The 21,664-nt window shown below is 38.5% G+C and overlaps 1 protein-coding gene and 1 long non-coding RNA gene across 2 annotated transcripts in view; one reads left to right on the top strand and one right to left on the bottom strand.

The window, feature by feature from the left end:
• The window catches only part of LOC141570109 (uncharacterized), a 67,501-nt gene extending 49,937 nt beyond the window's left edge, over positions 1-17,564 (bottom strand). The window contains exons 1-2 of the long non-coding RNA XR_012494004.2: positions 17,083-17,564; positions 16,586-16,780 (exon numbers count right to left, since the gene is read on the bottom strand). This is a non-coding gene — a long non-coding RNA (uncharacterized LOC141570109). The remainder of the gene's footprint in view (positions 1-16,585; positions 16,781-17,082) is intronic.
• Positions 16,682-21,664, top strand: part of DBX2 (developing brain homeobox 2) — a 37,202-nt gene continuing 32,219 nt past the window's right edge. The window contains exon 1 of the mRNA XM_019748352.3: positions 16,682-17,102. Coding sequence (XP_019603911.1) covers positions 16,682-17,102 — 421 coding nt within the window. The remainder of the gene's footprint in view (positions 17,103-21,664) is intronic.

The raw sequence follows: 21,664 nt of genomic DNA, 5'->3' as shown, positions 1-21,664 counted from the left end.
CTTTATAAATTATACTTACTACTGATTACTTCAGAAACAATGAAGTGTAACATAAATTACTACTTACAAAAATCCTTTTCCTGCCTAGAATTAAGTTCTTTACTCTCCAACACTCTAAAACCTTCAGTGCAATTCCTTGTATTTGAAACATCAGTTTGATTTCCTGATACAACTCTTTGCAGCCAGTTTATATGAAATAAAAACGTGTGTGTCTGCTTCAAAACCTAAAACAATGGTAAGCTTTGTTTGCTTTATTCTACCACATGGGCAATGGACTAACTGCTAGGAATGAGCAGAACTGACGGATCTGGCCTCACGCACAGGGAGCTGTTCATTCACATGCATAGAACTGACTGACCCAGCCACACTCACATGGAGCTTATTCAGGTGAAGAGGACAGCGTTCAGTTCAAATAAAAAATGATTTCATTACATTTAGAGAAAACACTTGGGGTACTTAGAAAGTGAATGACATTGGAGCCTAACTTTGACTGGCTGTGAGATTGGGGAATTCAGGGAAGGTTTCCTGAGGAAGAGACATTCAAGCTGAGACCAAAAAGACAAGTGGACACTTTCCAGGGAGGCTGGGACAGAGAAGAGGCTTTCTGGCAGCAGGAATAGTATGTGCAAAGGCTCAGGACTTGGAAGGAAAATAACACCCTTGAGAAACTAAACAAAGAGCAATAAACTAGGGGATAATGACTAAGATGAGACTGGCAAGGTGGCCAGAAGGCACATCGTTCAGGGCTTTGAAGAACATGATAGTGACTTTAGATTCTATTTTATTCTTAAAAAAAGAAAAATGTTTTTTAAAAAAGAAATCATTGAAAAGTTTTAAGCAGGGGAGTTATCTGACTAGATTTATACTTTACAAAAAGATTAATCTGATTCTTGGTGATAAAAAAATAAAGTATTTCCATTTTTGGTAATTTGGGGACTCAAACAAAAAACCCTACTGGTATAAAATAACAAAAAATTACAGGATAAAATATGACATATTCATTTTTTATAATTTTTATTAAATTTACTGGGGTGACACTGGTTAGTAAAACTATAAAGGTTTCAAGTGTACAATTCTGTATTACATCATCTATCTGTTGCATTGTGTGTGTACCACCCAGAGTCAGTTCTCTTTCCATCACCATATATTTGACCCCCTTTACCTTCTTCTACCATCCCTCTTCCCTTCTTACCCTCTGGTAACCACTAAACTGTTGTCTGTGTCTATGAGATTTTTGTTTGTTCATTTTAAATATACAGTTTGGATTTTAGTTTTAATTGTTTCCATCTTCCCAAGACCTCATCTTAGCAGAGCTGGAAAGATTGGAAGAAGTAACGACGAAGTATCTCTAGAGTGATCCACATTAAAGTCAGATAACAGTGGAGTTCTACTAGATACAACTCTATAAAAATGACTTAACAACTCAAAATTGCAATACATAAGAAAGCAATCTAACAGAAGCAAAGTTCATATGACATAAAACAGTAGGCACAGAACCTTAGGATATTCAGATAACGGAATTATTTATAGAACCCATAAAACAAGTAGTCCTAAATTGTTTAAAAACATTTTTAAAAGAATTATAACATGAGAAATAATGAAAATATTATTAAATTGGCCAGGAAAATCTGAAAAGAAAACTAGTAGAACACCAAATTAAAATTGAAAATGTAATCATTTAAATAAAAATTTCCCTAATTCAAATTAAATAGCAAATTAAACAGCTGAAGACAGAAATAGTGTCTGCAATATAGATATAAGAAAATTACCTAGAAGACTGAAGAGCTGAAATGACGAAAAAGTAGATATGAGAAATGAAATACAGAGCAAAAAATGTCTAGAATTGGTTTTATAGGATTATACGAGAGAGTAAAGAATGGTTGGAACAGTAGTAATATTTAAGGAGATAATAGCTGAGAACTTTCTAGAATTGATCAAATACATGAATCATCATATTCCGGAAGTACTATAGGTTCTGAGGATAATTTTCCAGAAAAGAAAAAAGTAACCACTAGATATGTCATAGTGAAACTGAGAGACCTTAAAAACAAACCAAGATAGAAAAGACAGATTACTGACAGAAGAATGACAATTAGCCTAACAGCAGACTTTGTACCAGTCACCAGAGAATACTAAAGACAATGGAATAGCATCTCCAAAAGTCTATAGAAAACAACTGTAAATCTAAAATTTATACACAGCTAAACCATCATTCAAGAATGACAGGAAACTGAAGACATTTTCAATAACAATTTCCATTCACTGAAAAAAGGACATATTTCATAAAGATGGACTATAAATATTTAAAAAATCAATGATATTTAAGAAGGAATAGTAAGTAAATAAATGTGTAACTGGGTGAGTATATGTAAATAATCAATCATCAGGGTATAAAAACAAGATGGAACTAAAATACTGCAGAAAATAGCATGTAAGTTAGTAGAGTGGTATTTAGAGTTAAGTTGTTCAAGACAACAACAGAGATACTCATTAACTTTAGATTAATGTTAAAATGTTGAGATTAATGATTAATGGAATAGAAATAGAGTACATATCATTTGGTCCATGAGAGAGAGAAAAGGGAATAAAAAAAAATATTATCAATCCATTAGCAGGTAAGGAAAAAGGAAAGAGAAAGCACAGTAAAGAAAGGTAAGTAGAAAGCAAAAACCAAAATAGTAGAAATAAATTGAAAGTCTCAGCAATCACATTGAATATAAATGAGATAAATTCATTAATTAAATAACAGGTTGTCCAAGTAGATTTTAAAAATCCAGCTACATCTAAAACATAAGGACACAGAATACTTAAAACTAAATGAACGTAAAAATATAGCAGAAAAGTAGTAATACAAACAAATAAGGTGCAACTATGTTAATATTAGACAAAACAGACTTTAAAGCTGAAACATCATTAGAAGGAAGATATAAATTATACACAGAGGGTGCCAAAAATGTATACACATTTTAAGAAAGGAAAAAAACTGTATTAAAATTGTAATACTCAATATATACCAAAAACAAAAGATGAACACAAGTCACGTTTGACTTCTGCAATTACAAGAGGTGCTCAAAGTGGTTAGCATCAGCGTCCAGACACTTCTGATTATGGTGAACTACTGCTTGAGCAATATTGACCAAAGTGTCCACTTGTATACATTTTTTTAGCCCCCCGATATATATGAACTACAAAGAGAAATAAGTATCTAACACAATGGGACATTTTTAATAAATCTCAGTAATTGAAAATTCAAACAGATAAATAATATGCAAGGCTGTGAAATATTTACATAACAGCTTGATGTAATGAACATATATAGTACCTTGCAACTACAAACAGATAACACACACACAACTTTCTTTTGGCCATCCCGGGAGAAATATGCCCCATGGTTGACACTTCATGTTGTACGGAATTAGCCCTTTTAGTAGGGTAAAACAACCTCTAACTTAGTTATTTAAGATGGACATAGGAAATTGTTGGGAATTGTTTCCTTAATCAGGCCTAGTTCTGGAGAATTTTTTAGTCCCTTCTTAAGTACTTCTATTTATATTTATGTTTCATAGTTCTAAATTTTTTTAAAATTTTTCAATTATAGTTGACATACAATATTAGTTTCAGGTGTACAAATACTGATTAGACAACTATATAATCTGTGAAGTGATCACCCTGGTAAGTCTAGTACCCATCTGTAGCACTATACATAGTTGTTACAATATTCTTGACTATATTCCCTACAGTGTACTTCACATTCCTGTGACTGTTTTTATAACCGGCAATCTGTACTTCTTAATCCCTTCACCTTTTTCATTCACCTCGCATTTCTTAATCTGGCAACACAAATTTGTTCTCTGTATCTATGAATTTGTTTCTGTTTTGTTTGTTCATTCGTCAAAGTATCCACTGAAAGATGAATGGATAAAGAAGATGTGGTACACATGCATACATACAATGTAATATTACATAACCATAAAAAAGAATGCAATTTTTCCACTTGTGATAACGTGGATGAAACCTGAGGGTATTATGCTAAGTGAAATAAGTCAGGCAGAGAAAGATTTCATTTGTATATGTCGAATCCAACAAACAAAATAGGGGTGAGTTTTACTTTGTTATATAGGAGAAACTTGAGCAAATTTAAATGCAGATAGGGAAGACCCAAAGGAGGGGGACATTAATTGGACATCCAAAATGACTCATTCACATGTCCATTGCCTTGATGTGTCTTAGTGTCTGTCTTTCTGTTTCTCTCTGATTCTCCCTGTCTGCCCCTCTCTCTAGAAGCAGCATCTCATTTTCCGGGACCTCTTCATGTGGCTTGGGCTTCCCTCAGTATGATGGTCTTCGGGTATATCTACTATTACGGTGACTTGCTTCCAAGAAGCAGGAAGCAGAAGTTGCCAGGCCAGGTAAGGATTACACTCAGCTCCACTGTCCATCAGAAACATTTGGGGTGATTGTTAATGGTACCGATTGTAATTCTGATTCAGAAGGTGTTGAGTGATGCCTGACATCTGAGTTTTAGCAAGATCTACATGGATGGTTCTTATGCACATCCGATCCGGGCTTTGAAATTATGGAGTTAGAAAATGAAGAGAAACACTGCTCCAGCTGGTCCTTTCCTACCTGTCCTCATCAAACCTCCCTTTCCTTTTAAAGATCACAAATGTCTTTTTTACAACTTCATGATTATTTTCTCACAGTGAATCATTCCTTCATTTTAGTATCATATTTCTTAAAGGAGAAAACCCCCTTTTTGAGTGATTTAAAACCATCAAATCAAGCTAATTCAAGATTAAACATAGATTTCACATGTAAAATATCTTCTTATTGAGACTTTAAGAGAAGTATTTTTAAATGGTCAGTTTCTCATTTGAATCTCATGTTTCCATAAAGAAGCATCCACTTTTTATTATTTCACCACTCTCTCACTGTCTGGCCTAGTTTTATTTCTCTATGGCCTAGATTCTCTGGTCTGTTTACTCCTTTTTTAATAGACTCAGTGTCTCTATACCATCTCCTCATTGTAGGTGTCAGCAAAACCTCAAACTATCCATTTTTTCCATGCACAAACTTGAGCAGTTGAAAGTTACTGTAGAAAATCAAGTGTCCAGGCTGACTGAATGACATTAAAAACATGAACACAAAGCTCAGTCATGCCAGGCAATCATTTTTTTTTTTAATTTTTATTTTTTAAAAATTTATTGGGGTGACAATTGTTAGTAAAATTACATAGATTTCAGGTGTATAATTCTGTATTACATCATCTATAAATCCCATTGCGTGTTCACCACCCAGAGTCAGTTCTCCTTCCATCACCATATATTTGAATCCCCCTTATCCTCATCTCCCACCCCCCACACCAGGCAATCTTAAAATGTGTTTCTAGTAGGTTTACTTTCCTGCCTTCCAAAACACAGCGTTCTGTTTCATCTACATCTTTATCCTCAAACCTCCATACCAGTTCGCTCCACATCACACTTTCATTACTTTCATTAATATACAAAAGCTATTCATGAACTCCTTTATTTATCCACCACCAAACTGACAAACTGCTTGCATCAATATCTCTTCTCATGTTTTGTGCAGTAACAATGGAGGATGCATTCTCCCTCCCATGAGATCCATTTTTCCACAAGTAACCTGGATCCTATCACTTCTTCTGTTCTTAAGGACCCTTCAGTTTTTCTTCTCCCTGGCATCAATAATTTCTCTTTTTCTGCTGAACTATTCCTATCAACGTACAGTCATACTCTAGAATTGCTTGCCCTCCCCCCATAACACCTCCTTACTTCATAGCCTTTTCTAGAACTGTCTCTTTTCTAGACTGTTTTACAGCAAAAAATTGTTGAAAGTGGACTTCACACCATCTCTATTTAACTCTCCCACATTTCATTCTTCATATCAACCCCTTATACCTAATACATACTTTTCCATTCTTATCTTTCTAAGCCTTTAAGCAACATTTAGTACAGCTGACCCTATCTGCATCCTGGAACCACGCCCCTCTCTAAGCCCCTGTGTGTGACACCACATTCTCTGTGTATGGCAGGCGGCCTCTAAGATGTTTTCCAATGATCCCCACCTCCTGGTACTCATGCCCCTGTGTAATCCCCTCAACCTGAGTGTGGGCAGGACCCAGTGACTTGCCTCTAAATGCACAGAATATAGCAAAAGTGATGGGATATTTCTGAGATAAGATTACAAAAAGACTCTGGCTTCCATCCTCTCACTGTCTCTTGCTCACTTTTTTTCGTTTTGATAGAAGCCAGCAGCCATGTTGTTAGTTTCCCTATGGAAATGCCCAGGTTGCAGGTAAATAAAGGTGGTCTTCCTGACAACAGGCAGAAAGGAACTGAATTCTGCCATCCACCCCTGGGTGAGCTTGGAAGCAGACCCCCTTCAGTTGAGGCTTGAGGTGACTCAGCCCAGGCCAACAGCCTGTGAAAGACCCTGGGCCAGAGGACTCAGTTAAGGTGAGCTCAGGTTCCTGATCCACAGAAATTGTGAGAAAATAAATATTTGTTGCTTTAAGTTGTTAGTTTTGGGGTAATTTTTTATACAGTCATAAATAACACATGGGGGTTTCCCTCAGAGCTTGGCAAACTATAGCCCCATGGACTCAATCTGGCCCACCACCTGCTTTTGTACTGCCTGTGAGTTAAGGAAGATTTTTACATTTTTAAATGGCTGAAATGAATTAAAAGGATAGTTCTTGAAATGTAAAAATACATGAAAATCAAATTCTGTCCATAAATAAAGCTTTATTGGAACATAGTCATATACATTCATTTCTGTATTGTCAATGGTTGCTTTTTACTGTATCTGCAGAGTTTAGTAGTTGTGGTAGAGATCTTATGGCTTGCAAAACCTAACATATTTACTATCTGACCCTTTACAGAAAAAGTTTTCCAGTTCTTCTTTATCTTCTCTGCTGGCTCCACCTCCTCTGTCCTATCTCTAAATGTACTCTGTCTCTGTCTCTATACGTACGCAGGCAATATATATAGCATTATGCATATTATACCACCGTATTATGCATCATATATTATAAGTCACTCTTGTCCTATTTGATGTTTGTGCTTCTGTATCTAATAAGCTTCATAAGCTGAACATGTCAAACATAGAAGCCCTCTGCTTCTGTCTCGCTCCAAAACCTGCCTTTCTTCTACTCCTTCCAATGTGAATTGATGATATCATTATCCACCCACCTGATCTAGCCAGACATTGAGTGATCCTCAATTTCTCCCTATTGCTCATCCTGAACATACAATCCATCAACACAATTTATATATTTTATTTCCAAAATATATTTTGGAATATATTCAGTCCATCTCAATTAGTTCTCTAAGTTAAGCATCCATTTCATTTTTTCTTATAATTTTCACAATCTATAATTATTTTATTCATTTAATTAATAATGTATTTTCTCTCTCTTTAACTAGAATTTAAAGTCCACGAGGACAGAGACCATTTCTGTCTTATTCACCATACTATCGCCAGTGCCTTGCCCATAGTAAGCACTGGGGCAGTTAATAAGTATTTCTGCATAAACAAACATGGCAGATGTTTGGTAAGTAGTAGCTATAGGTGAGAAGGGCATTAATTCACCTTTAAAAAGTGTACTTATCTCTTGCCTATCTGTAATTACATTTAATAGAAGTAAATATCTCCAACTCAAAAAAATGAATGATGGGGGAGATGTTAGTTCTCCTATTTTTAGCTAGAATATTTCATAAACTACATATTTTTAGAGAATAAGTAGTTATGTTATTTTAATGACTGAAGAAATAAAGAATGTGGTTTATATAGAATAATTTAAGCTACAATTTAAAATATCTAAAAATCTGACATCAGTGATCTATATTATATAAAAATATCACTAGGAAATGTGAATGTTTTCATTGCTGCCTCAATTTAAAGGTTATATTAGGCAAAATAAGAAAAATCCATATAATAGAAATAAAAGAAAAAGAAATGACATAAGTATCTAAATAAATAATTGAATTATTAGGAGGCCTTGTTACTACTCACCTGAACCAATCAGAATTCCTTGTATAATAAAACTTAATTTATTGTTTTATATCATGATATTTTCCTTTATTTTTACAACCCAGCAGTATTGTATGCTTTGATTTCTAATTAATTGTCATATGTTACTGTGTTTCCCCGAAAATAAGACTGGGTCTTATATTAAGTTTTGCTCCAAAAAGTGCATTAGGGCTTACGTTTAGGGGATGTCATCCTGAAAAATCATGCTAGGGCTTATTTTCCAGTTACATCTTATTTTCGGGGAAATGTGGTATATGATTAGGATACTGTAGTATACTTTCTTACTGTTCACAAACATACAGTGCCTCTACCTATGGGAATATTTTATTTCCTCACTCTATTGAACTCAAGCATGGGTATGTGACTTGCTTTGGCCAATGAAATGTGAGCAGAAGTGACTTGTGCCCCCTTCTGGGCAAAAACTTTGAGTCAGTATGTGCTTTGCTACACTTTCTTTTCCTTCTAACAAAAAGCCAGAAATGTTTCAGACAGGAATTACTCCATTAACTTGAGTCCAGGAATTAATTCTATGTGGAGGAGAACTATAGCCCACCAAATATGGACATAAACCTGTATTGCTTTAAGCCATTTTGACTTTGGAGTCTTGTGTTACCAGAGCATAACCTAGCCTATCCTTGTCTTTGAACATATATATATATTTGGAACAAGTACAGTAAAACCTGACATTGATGCAGTGTTGACTAGGAGAAGGCCATTTTGAATTAGTAAGAAATGAGAGTTGTAGAATATTTTAAAGAAATAAAAACTTACTAATTTCAAATATAACAGGAACCAAAAATAGAGAATTAGTAGTTATACTCTATTAGAAAGGGGAGACACTGGAAGAATATAACTGATTGAATAATGCAATCTGTACGGCGATATTGCAATGAAAGAATAAATGAAAGATGTTGGTGTATCATCCATTTAAGTGGTGGCCATTTAACAAGTTCATTGCTGAATGAGAGTAAAGGTGTTTAGGCTAAAGGAAGAAAGTGTAGCTAGAGCAGATGTATTGGAATGGGGCTGGGGGAGACTAGCAGATAAAATGATAGAGAGTGAAATATAGGTATGAATTTGAAAAAAGGGGAGGGCAGTTGAGTAACATAACTGTCAAGCATTACTTCAGAAAATGTGTAATATTACTCTAGTTTCCAAATAAATGAAAGCTATGAAACTCAAAAGAGGACTGGGACACTAGGAAAAAACTCTATGGGTTAACTTTCATTTATTTGTCTAAAATGCTTATATTTTACATGAGGCAAATTCTTACCAGAGAAATAACACCCTAAAGCAAGGAGATTAACACATCTAAATTTGGTTTGGAGAGCCTGGATTTATACACTTAGAGCAGAGCTTCACAAGGGATTAATTTCTCTGTGTGTACGTCATAATTTTGGCAGTGGATGTAAAAATCTTAATGTTCATGTGAAGGGACTGTTTTGATGTAAACATTGGGGAACATGACAAAATTCATAATGCAATGTGCATCCACCCGTTGGTTCAAAGCAGTAATTCAGGGCAAACCAAAAAACTTTGTAAGATTTCAATATGAATGAGAGGCACCTGTGACTTTGAGTACCCTGAGATAATGAGAAACGGTTGAAAAGACTGCAGCTCAGCAGCATCCAGAGCAATTTCCTCAAAATCTTTCAATAGTCTCACATTTCACTTTGGGCCAAGCGGCACAAGTGGAAAGCGGTTAGAAATGATCAATGAGCAAGTAATGCCAAATAAACTGAATGGCCTGGAAAGAAACTGGGAAGTCTCCCAGTTACAGAAGAAAGTCAGTAAAATAGAGCTTGAAGGTAGAATGCCGGGCACGGAGACAGACAATGCCTGAAGCATGGCAAAATAATACACAAAAAGCCAACAGAGCCAGCCAGAAAAGACATGTGTAGAAAAAGTAGGACAGTAAGAGCATGAGTCCCACAGATCAAAATCAAAAACATATTTATAAATGTCTTTCAGAGGTAATGCAGATTTTTAGAATTTATTACAAAGACCCAAGAGTATTTGGGGATGAGGTGGGATGGAGGGAATAGGAGAATATTCAAGAAAGTATAGAGATGTATAGGATGCATTGACTCATGATTATTGAAGTAGTTGAATGTACTTCTTAACATATTCCTGTGCTTTTCTTTAAAATGCATTTTTTCCCTCTAATTCGAGGGTTAGGATGTAATCTGCCCAAAGCTCTGAGTTGTGAGTGGGTGTTGGGCTGTGGAGAGAATCTACAGAGTTGTCAGCTATTGGGAAATATTTGCTTCTCCCTGAATAACCCTGCACCTGCTATGTTTCCAGTGGCTACTAAAAAGGCAACAATGGTTCCCTTAAACCTCCTCCTTTCAGTTGAAAACAGAACCTAGCTCCTCACAATCACATCTTCTTTGTGAAGCAGTATAATTCTTGGAACAGGTGATCAGAGACTACCAATGAGAGGTCAGAAATTCATCCTGGAATTCACCATCCAGAGTCCATATTACCAGGGTTATGAGAAGGCTTCTCTCTCCACCAAGCAGAGATTTTCCTGCCCAAAGGGAAAAATTCGGCTGCTCATGGAGGAATAGGGAAGAGCTTCTTTAGACTTCACTACAGAAGTCCAATTCTTAGTGGAACTATTGTAAGCAAGTGTGTTTAAAATAAAAAAGATTTACCTGTTTTTTTTGTATTTATTACTTACAGAATTTGCGAAAGCACACTAGATGGTACCCATACAACATAGCCATCAAACTAATCATAAGAGACCTAAAGTGAACTAAGGAGAGGTTGGAGAGGAGAGAAATATAGGTAAAAACCAAGCACACTAGTTCCTCAGGAAAGACAAGACATCCTCAGACTCTAAATTCACGGAACAATCGATTCCACCTCCTAGATATCTCTCAAATTCTACTGCTTCTCCCCATTACCACTGCCACAAACCCAGCCCAAACTGCCAGCATCTCTAATCTGGATTATTTTAATAGTCTCCAGAGTCTTATCCAGATTTTAGCACAGTCTCCATTCCACAAGAGTGGTCTTTTAAAATGCAAATATAATCACATCTCATTGCTTTAAGGACAAAGTCCAAAATCCTGAGCGCTGTATACAAGGCACGATCTGACCCCACCTCTTTCTCCAGCCTAATGACAACATACGTTCAGGCATATGCTTTGCTTGGCAGGCTCTCTCACCTCCTTTCCACATCCCCCTCCTTTAATAGCTAACTCACATTCCCTATTATTTTACACCTGGCTACACAGTAGGTTTTTACCAATCTGACCTGGAAGGCATTTGAGTTTGGAAGATGCTCTTTTTTTTGAACCAGATCTCAGCATAGGTCAAAGCAGTTCTTTAAGGAATGAAAACACTGCAGCAAAGTGACCCAAATCTCTTTGGTCATTCTCAATTATTAGGTTCATTTTCATAAATATCAATAGCTAATACTTTCTAAGCAAATTAATAGCCAACTGAGCAAATTAAGCTAACTAAGCTTCTAATAGCTAACTAAGCAAATTAAGCAGTATAGAGCCATCTCCATAACCCCTCTACCAGGTGTGAAAGCAAGTGTTAGACTAAACTCTCTAACACATTTAAACATTTATATGCAAACAGTTACAGAAAGAGTCATATGTTTTGTAAACTCGATGAAGCCCATCTCTGAACCTTTCAGGTTCACAACCTGCATGAAAGATTCACTTGAGGAAAGGTGACAGAGTTCCAGGCCCGGGAGGCTGCTGACATCATTGTCGGGTTTAGGCAACGTGCTCTCCAAGTCAGACACGGAACACTGTACTGGTTCAGAATTAAGCCTTAGGGCTCCATCCTGGAGAATATAGGCTTTCACTGTGAAGGTGGGAATGCTTTCCTCCATATCTTAAGTACCACTTATTCATCAGGTGAAAAAAAATAATTCATAATGTGTATTGTGCTATAAAAACACCCTCTGGTGTTAGTTGAAGGTAACTGTTAGTTAAAGGTAACTGTTAAGAAAGGCAGCCTCCTGCATGCAGTCTTTCATCTTCAGTTGGCTGCAGAAGAATGGGTCTTGGGCCCAGAACAATTCCTTACCAAGAAGTGAAGAGCCCACACAGCCTGGGCTGTGATAAACCTCTTCGCTCTGTCAAACACCCCATCTCTCTTTTCCCTTCTGCCTGCTGTCTGTAGTACCTCTTTTCTCTCCTCTTATAAATATATTCTCTTGAACCTGTGACTCCCTTCAGCTTTTCCCCTATGTTTCTTCAACCTTTACTTCCCCACTTCCTTATCTTGCGTTGCTCTTCTATCATCCACAAACTGGTTTGTGTCTCCCTTGCTCTCCAAGAAAAGGCTGTTGCGTAAGAAACTAAAGATCAAGTTACTTTTATTGGTCTAAGGCATTTACAGCGTCAATGTATTAATTAAGGTAGGTGAGGATATGGAAACCAACTTCTAAAGCTTAACAGCATTACCTAATGAATGTTTATTTTTTCCTTGTGTCATGATTTACTCATCTTTGTTGGCCTTCCAAGTGGTGATTCAGTGACTTAGGCTCCTTTCATCTGTGGTTCCATCTCCTGGGGACTTAAGAGTCCTCAGCTGGACCTCTGCCTCTGGCAGCTGAAGAGCACAGAGTGTGGAGGACTGTGTCTATTGTTAACACGGGATAGAAGTGGAGGAGAAATACAAAGTATTTCACTTCTCCTCTTATTTCATTGGCCACACACAGCCTGACAGGGAGGCTGGGAAATGCATTGTAGCTGTTTGTCCACTTGGAAAAAGAAACTGCTGAGCCTATAGCAGTTCTTTACGAGTGTGCCATTCCTCCTTTCTGAAATTTTCTCTCCTTTGTCTTCCATGACACCATTCATTCTCTTGGTTCCTATCTTCAAATCATGACTGCTTGCGTTTAGTCTCCTTCTCAGCAGCTCTTTCTTTCACCCACCCCTTAATGTTGGTATCCCCCAGCATTTTTCTCTTGACTCGTTTCTCACTACATGATTCTCCCTGAAAGATTTCATAAACAACCAGAACATCTACCTGTATCTTTCTGTTTATACCCCCATGTAAAAGCTGCTCCTCATTTTTTAAGTCCCCATCTAGATAAGTGCACATCTATTTAGTCATTAAACTGGATCCTACATTCTTCCCTCATCTTCTATAACTGAGGTTTCTCAACCACTACACAATCGATCTTTAAGGCTGGATAATTCTTTGTTGTGGGAGCTGTCCTGTTCATTATAGGAAGTTTTGCAGTATCCTGGCTTCTAGCGACTAGATGCCAGTAGCTAAGTCCTCCATCTCCACCAAGTTGTGACAATTATCTCCAGACATTGCGGGATGTCCCCTGGGGAAGGAGGGAATCATCCCCAGTTGAGAACTGCATTATCCAGGCCTATAGATTCAATCATTGCAATATTTATCCCCTCCGTTCTATTTTTTTGCCATTAATTTTATTAAATTCCACATCATTTTGTGTCTGGATTTCACCAATTGCCTCCTCCTATCTGGCAGTGGCAAGTTGGCTGACCCAACAGTTATTCTTGACTCAAATCTTCATTGCCACCTTCCACTAAAGAAAAATGGAATACTTGTTTTTCAGCCTCGTTTGCATGGCCAGGTGACACCACATGGCATGGCAAATCAGGTTTGTGAAGAGGGTGATTATTGAACTTAAAGGTTCCAAGGCTTTAGACTCATCTGGCTTGGATTGTATCTCAGCCTCATCACTGGTAGTTGTGTAGCTTTAGGAAAGTTACTGAAGTTCTCGGTGCCCTGTCAGTAATACTGGGATAATAATAGTACCAAACTTATAGGGTTATTCTGAAGATTAATGAGTTAATGTTTATAAAGTGTTTAGTAATATACCTGGCAGAATGTAAATACTGGATAAATGGTGGCTATGACAGGGGACCGGCAGTGATGATGTAATATCTCTTTTACTTGCTAATTGCAAAGGTTACTACTTTATATCTTATCACCAACCTCTGTTCACCTTTAAAGACTCAGTTTAGGGAAGACTTCCTCTGGAAGTTTTCTCACACCTTCCCTTCAAAATTAGGGGTCCTTTCTCAGGTGTTATTTATTTTTTTCGCTCTCTAGGCTGTGAATGCCTACAAGGCAAGGACCAGACCTTTCTTCTCTATATATTCTCAGGACCACCACAAGTGCTAAATAAATATGAAATGCTCAGTAAGGGTCTGTTCACTAAATCAGTAAGTGAGTGAATATTAGCAATATGCACCAGCCGTGCAAATAGCTTCCCTCCCCTTTAGCAGCAGGTAGGGCGGGAGGACCCTTAAAAAGCTTTGAACATACTCAGGGTAAATGAAACACAAATTAACCAGGTGAATTTCTAAAAGGGAATTTATCTTACCATCCTGGCAACTGCAGCCAGCTTTTAAGTAAATTGAAGCTAGGGACTAAAATATTCTTAGGGTAAAGAGAAAAACACTACATAATGACATCAAACTTTGCAGACATCCTTTAAAAACCTTATTCTAAATAAATTCATCAAAATTTGCACAGGAGAGTGGCAATAGGAAGTATTAATTGATAAAGAAGTCAGTTTTAACACTCCAGGGATATAATTTACCAAATGACAACCTTTAAAGTTGCCTTGTGGTTAAAAGAAGTTAACCACACACATCCACACACTTTTTTTCCCCCACTTGTCCAATCTCTATTTAGCAGACTGTTAATAAATTGAAAAATACCCATATATCTGGGGGATGGGGGTGGAGAGGAACCGTAATCCTAAGCAATTCAGTGTTCTCAACGAGGTCTCTCTTTGGAGGAGGACCCAACCATGTTTGGTTAGGACGACGTGGTGGTGGCTTTACTTTCCGGGTTTTGGACCCAACCATCTGTCCTTTGCCATTTAACCAATTCCAACTAAGATCCCCTTCTGTAGATAAAAATTTGTTAGTTCATCTCTTATGGAGTGATTTCTAAATCATTGTTTTTTATGAAAGAATAAATTTTTATTTTGCCAGGTACTTAAATTACTTGGAATTTTTTGAGTGCTGGGACAGGATTTCTTTTGGAAGAGTCCTTCATGTAAGCACAGTCTCTTCCAATCGTTCCTGCAGTTGGCTCCTATGGGAGTGGAAGGCAGAGACAAAACTGTCACAGATACACAGACTCCATGCTGTGATGCCCAGGAGTGCTAGAACCGGAGCATGAGGTGCAGCACAGGTTGGAAGACTTAAATGCCTTCAGGGCTTGGCAGGTATGGGCATAGGGTAAGAAAGGTTAAGGTCATGTGTAAGAAAATGACCAGAGGAGAGGAAGGGGACCCTCCGAGGGCACACCCAGGGGTGGAAAGATTTGAATTTTATTTGTGGGTTTCCCATTTCACATGGCCTTGACCAACTTAGTTATCTGCCTTCCTTTTCCAGACTCTTAAAATGACAATAAAAAAAAAAAAAAGACAATAAAAAAAATAAATAAATAAATAAAAATAAAAAAGGTAAGAAGCCACAAAGAGATCCTGAGAGGAGATACTAGCAGAGAATAATGTGAAGACAAGGCTGGGAAGACAGTGGAAAGTGGAAGAAAGTAACTGAACGAAGACTTCTTTAAATGGAGGAAGTTACAACCTTTAGGAGATAGTAGCAGTTGGGAGTATGAACACTGAATGGTTGAAATCACCAGCATTTTCCTTCCCCTGGAGACACTGTCTGCCCTCACCCTTCAGAGTTCCCTGTGAAAGTTAACTGGAGAGGCCCCAGATGTCAGGGAACACCGGCACAGCTCGTGATCGGGACGAGGCTGAGCACTAGCGGACACAGTTGCTAAGTCTCTGAACCCTGGAGTCAAAGCTCCCTCCCTTTCCATCCCAATTCAGAACACGACATCAAATCTTATTAAAAGTGACCGGAAATGAATCACTGGGCACTGAGACATTTCTTAAAAGGTCTCCAAAACGCAACCAACCCACTCTTTAAAGGTAACTTTTCATCCGTAGGACCACAAGAGTCTCAGTAACACTGGGGTCTCTCTGATAACTTACAGCCCTTTCAAACACGACTGCGTTCACTTTCCCTGAATGCATGCCCCTTGAATCCTAAAGAAGTCACATCGACCCTGGAGAGCCAGGGGTCCCCTAACAGGTGGAACACAGAGCGCTCTCCCGAAGCGAGTGCCTCCCGCCCTCCGCGCTCTCCTCGCCGGCGTCTAAGCGGCCTCGCGCCCCGGAGGCTACGCGGGCTCCAGCGCCAGGGCCGCGGCCCAGCGGGGCAGCTGAGAGACGGGGGAGCGCGCCGGGTTCACGTCGCCTCCACGCCCACCTCCGCCCGCTGCGCGTTCCCTCCCCTTGCCAAAGCTCGGACTCTCGGGGCTGCCCTCATTGTTGGCTGCGTCTGTCACTTTGTGGGCTGGGTGACATGAATGGATGAGCTGGACACACCTTCCAGCCTTCTAGAAAAAAAAGTTCGGATCTGCATAGAGAGCGGGAGGGACGCTCCGGGTGCCCCAGGAGCCTATGCCGCGGGCCAGAGAAAAGCACAGTTTTCCCCTCCCACATTCACTCCTCCCATCCTTTAAAAAAACGCCCGACCCAAATAAATAATACCGTTGCAAGCCGGCCGGCGTCCTCGGTGCCTTGTCGTCCTTCCCCTGGGCGTCCGAGCTAGAGGCGGGCGTGCGGCCGGCCGGCGGGCGCCGTACGATGCTCCCCAGCGCCGTGGCGGCCCACGCCGGGGCGTACTGGGACGTGGTGGCTTCCTCCGCGCTCCTCAACTTCCCCGCAGCGCCGGGATTCGGCAACCTGGGCAAGAGTTTCCTGATCGAGAACTTGCTGCGGGCTGGGGGCGCCCCGCCGCCCGGGCTGCAGCCTCCCGCGCCCCACGGCCCGGTGGCCGCTTTAGCCACCGCCACCGCCGCCACCACCGCGGGCGCGCAGGTTCGGCCCCTGCCTGCCAGCCCGGTTCCCCTGAAGCTGTGCCCTGCCGCCGAACAAGTTAGCCCCGGCGGGGCGCCCTACGGCACGCGGTGGGCTTTTCAAGTGCTCAGCCCGTCGGCGGACGGCGTAAGGCTGCCAGGCCGGGTTCCGGGGGACCGAGACTGTACCTTCCAGCCTTCAGCCCCAGGTGAGCCAGCTCTCTCCTCCCCAGCCGCGTCCAGTGCCACCTGGCCCGGGACCTGGACGCGCTGGCAATGCGCACTGCACGGAGGGCGCTCGGGCTTCAGTGCGTTGAAATCCGCTCTGGCCTCGAACCTTCTTCCTAGAACATCTAGAGCTCTAGTGGGGATGCCACTTCGGGGGTAAGAAGGGTACCACCACTCACTGTGATTTCCCCTCACCCCATACCATCAACTTTCTGTCCACTTCTGTCAACAAGTGATAGGGCTACCTGCATTTCCAGGTCTTTCTAGAGAAACCCTGAAGGCACCTCGTCGTTAGCAGGAAAGGGCAGTCCCAGTCCCTAGATCTCTGGGCTGGACCAATTTCAAGGGATTTCCCAAGTTCAGTGTTTCTGTCCCAGCTCCCTGGAAAGTTCTTGGCAAGGAGAGCTTCGCGCGGTCCGCTTTGGGGGCTTTTGCCTCTTAAACTGTTGGCGATGGTCGGGGCCCTTCAAGAACACTCGCAAAGGTGTTTGGAAGGAGAGTTGGGCAGGGTTTTGGCTTTCTCTACCCTCACATTTTGGATCACAGGCGCAAGGAAATCAAGGCCGACTTTTTCTTTGCTGAGTTGAACCAGCTGAATAGGCACCTGGAGTAGGACGTTCACCAACCACTAAACGGGAATTTACCCAAAGAAAGGCAGTCTTGGTTTGTTTTAATTCCCGTGTAAAACCTAGGTGGTGTGAGTGGGAAGAAGCGGACAGTTTAGTCAACTATTAAAGACTATGGAGGGGCTGCTGAAATTGGTAGTAAAAAGGGGGAAAGCCTTTTAGAGACTCAGAAACTGAGGTCTAGTTGGATTATGATTATTTTATTTTTGTCTGCGTCCTTAGAAGATCTTAACTCATTCTTTTAATCCCGATGGGTTTGTCCAGAATGACTAATCGACGCTTTTTCAGCAAATTCCATTGTCCCAGTAAACTGCCGGATCAAATTTATTGCTAATGGCTTTATAGAACTTAACATGTTTAGAACCTGTCCTGGTCTTTCAGTTTGAAATGGTTACTAACAGAATGGAACAAATATAATTATATGAGCACCGATCGCACTCATAGTGTAAAACCTAAATTCTAGGAAGCCTTTTTGCACCCTGGGAGAGGAACAAATATAGTTAAGGCAAAGTTTATGTGCCTTGGAAATATGGGCCATTCTGTTCTTTTTGAAGTAAAGTAGGAAAATTAGAAACATAAAGCAGGTTTACATAGACAAGAGTTAATAGATAATTCGTGTTGTCTCATAAAAATAACATTTTAAAGAAAATTTAGTGATTTGCATAACTTGATGCATTGTGTTCGCAGAAGTTATTTTTCAACGGTTCTTATATCGCTCCTGATCATGATTGGCTACTTAACAATGGAAAGTTACTTAATTTAAACTTTGTAGATTTTACAAATTAAATTTAAATAAACCAAATGCTAATCAAATGCGGATATTTTAATAACTGAAAAATAATGTCGGATACCTATTTGTTTCATTCAAAAGATTGCAATTAATTGGGAAAAGGGTTTCCTAACTATACTTTTTAAGCATTTTCACAACATACTCATTCTTGTATACTTAGGAAAGTGTCAAAATGCAACAATGATTTTTTGGAGTAATTAAGAGTATAAGAATTGATATTTTCCTTTGAAGTGTTCTAATATAATTTAAGCATGTATTTTTCCTAATATTTTGTCTAGTCCGCATTGAAAATTTGATGTTCTCCTAGGTTAACTTTTATTTGAAGAAATAATGTTTTGTTTCAAAATATCATTCTTGTAAAGAATGCATTTAATTTTTGAAAGTAGAAAAATATCATAAGAAAATTAAAGCCCCATAAATTTGTGCCCATAAATATGCTGCTTAGAACCAGCATTTACATTAATTTATTTTCATATTTTGACAAAGAATGTAGTTTTATGAACATTGTCCAGTTTTATTTAAATGACCGATTCTTGCCTTACTGAATGTTATAGGAATTTTATACTGTGCAGACTTATGAAGTTATAATGAGTGCTGACAATGTTAGATATCACATGAAAATTAGATGAGGAGGAAATAGTGATTGTGTTCTGTAGAGAGTATAAAGGAGATAGAAAAGCTACTGTTTTCAGAAAGATAAAAATGTTTCTTTTTTTAAATTAAAGTTTATTGGGGTGACAATGGTTAGTAAAGTTACATAGGTTTCAGGTGTACAATTCTGTATTACATCATCTATGTATCATTGATGTAACATCACATCTATGTAACGTTGTGTGTTCACCACCCAGAGTCAGTTCTCTTTCTATCACCATATATTTGATCCCATTTACCCTCATTTACCACCCCTCTCCCCCTTACATACGTATTTCTGAAATGGCAGCGAACAACCAGTTCTGATCCTCTAGAAACTAACTTAGGAGTGGATCACAAAATGTGATTTTTAATTGTGTCAGCATATTGACTGCCCACTTTTTTTCAACCTTAATTTATTGATTGTACCAGTCTAAATGTTGAATAAGAAAACCCAGAGTTCTTTTTAAGTGTATTGGTGAAATACAGCACCACGAGGGGATGCATTTCTGCTTCATTATTTTTGTTACCCACTATTAATTGTACAATATGTTTCGTTCTTTCAGCAAATGCTTACTGGGTGTCTTGCGTGTGTCAGGCTCTGTGCTAGGCCATTAGAATAATTAGTGAACAAATCAGATAACTGTCTCTGCCCTGTAGGGCTTACATTGCATGTTCTATACTGCTTTACAGTTTACCAAGCATTTTTTAAATTGTTAGCTGCTTTAATCCTCATAACAGGCCAATTTTTTCTATAATGATTATTTCACTTCCTAATTTTGTTTTTGTCTGAAGTATCAGTTTAAACATCTGTGAACTTGTGAAAGAGACAAAAATTGCCCCAAATCTTTATATTCCTTAGATTAGTCTTTCATCAACTATGAGAAACTAATGAGGGATAATGGGATAACCAATTATATGTATCACAATAATAAATCAGATTGTGATTTTGTATTTGAGCCTATAAAAGAAATTGCCCTTCCCCTTTATCTTGCTATGTGCCTGAAAGGTGGTGACAGTTAAACAGTAACACAGATTTATTTACAGGTCATAGATGAAAGTATAGCTGTCAGTGCTTTGTCCCTGAAAATTGGCAAGTATTTGAGTATTTAGCCTATGAAAAGGAACACTCTATAGTAGCTCTATGTTGCCAAGTTTTTTTTTTTTTTTTTTATATAGAGTAGTTTAAAAACTTTAAAACTCAAAGAACATTCCTCAAGGCTTGAAAGGGTCACATTTAGTGCAATAATCGATGGTAAGAAGGTTCACCTCCAGGGGTTGTATCTGGAAAAAACAAACAAAAACATCTTAGATCTGTTATAGTTTATTAGTGGAAACCAGAAGGTTTTACAAGTATATCCTAATCATCAGAGATCCTTCCCCAGAAGTTTGTTAATATCATTATTTAGCAAATATTGTGTTAGATTAAAATATTCATGTTTTTATATATAAAAGAGGGTCTTGAAATTTAATAAGCTAAAAATTTTAATTTCTTTTGGTTATGACATCAGTTATCTTCAAAAAAAGGGTAACAAATAGCCTTGCTTTTTAGTAACATTTGTTATTTTAAACATTTTAGAAAATGTTTAACATAAAGATAATTTCCTGAATTTATTCAGGTGCTATATATAAAAGGATTAAAAAGCAAATGTTTATTCTGGATAGGTAAATTGAACTGTTCTGTTTTTAAAGCAATTTTGTCAAGTAAGTTAAACTGTATAATACGGAAACGGAACCAGATCCATAGTATTTTTTCTGGCACCCTGTTGGGATTGTTTCTTACCATTAATATTTAATGTGCACTCTAGTTTTCTTGTCCATTTCCCAGTCCCAGTCCCTAGTTACCTGTTAATTCTTGATGGCCTTAAACTTATGACTTCGTCTCCAGTTGGTAGTTTTTTCCACTTTCACTGAGATACACTGAAAGTATGAAATAAAGTAGCTTCTCTTGACATTTTAGGCACTTGGGGCAAGGAGGAGAAGATGGATCTGTGCCCCAAATGGGGATTCCAGTTCAACTGAAGACTTTGTGATATGATTTATTAAGCCAGTTTGTCATTTATTTTTGCTGACACTGCACTAGACTTGTTTTGGCAAATAAAAATCACAGAATCTTGAATGTTGATGATACTGACCTAGAAACAGGATAAAGAGAATGGAGAATTCAGACAAGGATAATGATGGGGCCCATTCAAGTGGTTCCTTGCTGACACAAGCGCCCCAACCATCCTTTGGTGGAATTTGTAGATAATACCACACCACATTCTTACTACATCTGATTATTTTTTTTGTAATCTGTTTAGCAAATCTTTAGATTTATATTAACATATTAATAGCTTTTACATAGTTCATGAGGAATCATCTCTGAACAAATTGTTATATGGTCCTCAAATTAATAAACTCCTTCAGGTTCAAGGAGATGTTCTTGCAGTGAAGAGAATCAATAAAGCTAATAGTCTCCTTACTTCTGGTACTCATTGAGTAAGCCACACTCCTT

The sequence above is a fragment of the Rhinolophus sinicus genome, chromosome 1, assembly GCF_057876585.1.
Source record: "Rhinolophus sinicus isolate RSI-liver-muscle chromosome 1, RSI-T2T, whole genome shotgun sequence".
Classification (NCBI taxonomy): domain Eukaryota; kingdom Metazoa; phylum Chordata; class Mammalia; order Chiroptera; family Rhinolophidae; genus Rhinolophus; species Rhinolophus sinicus.
This window is presented reverse-complemented; position numbering and strand designations above follow the sequence as displayed.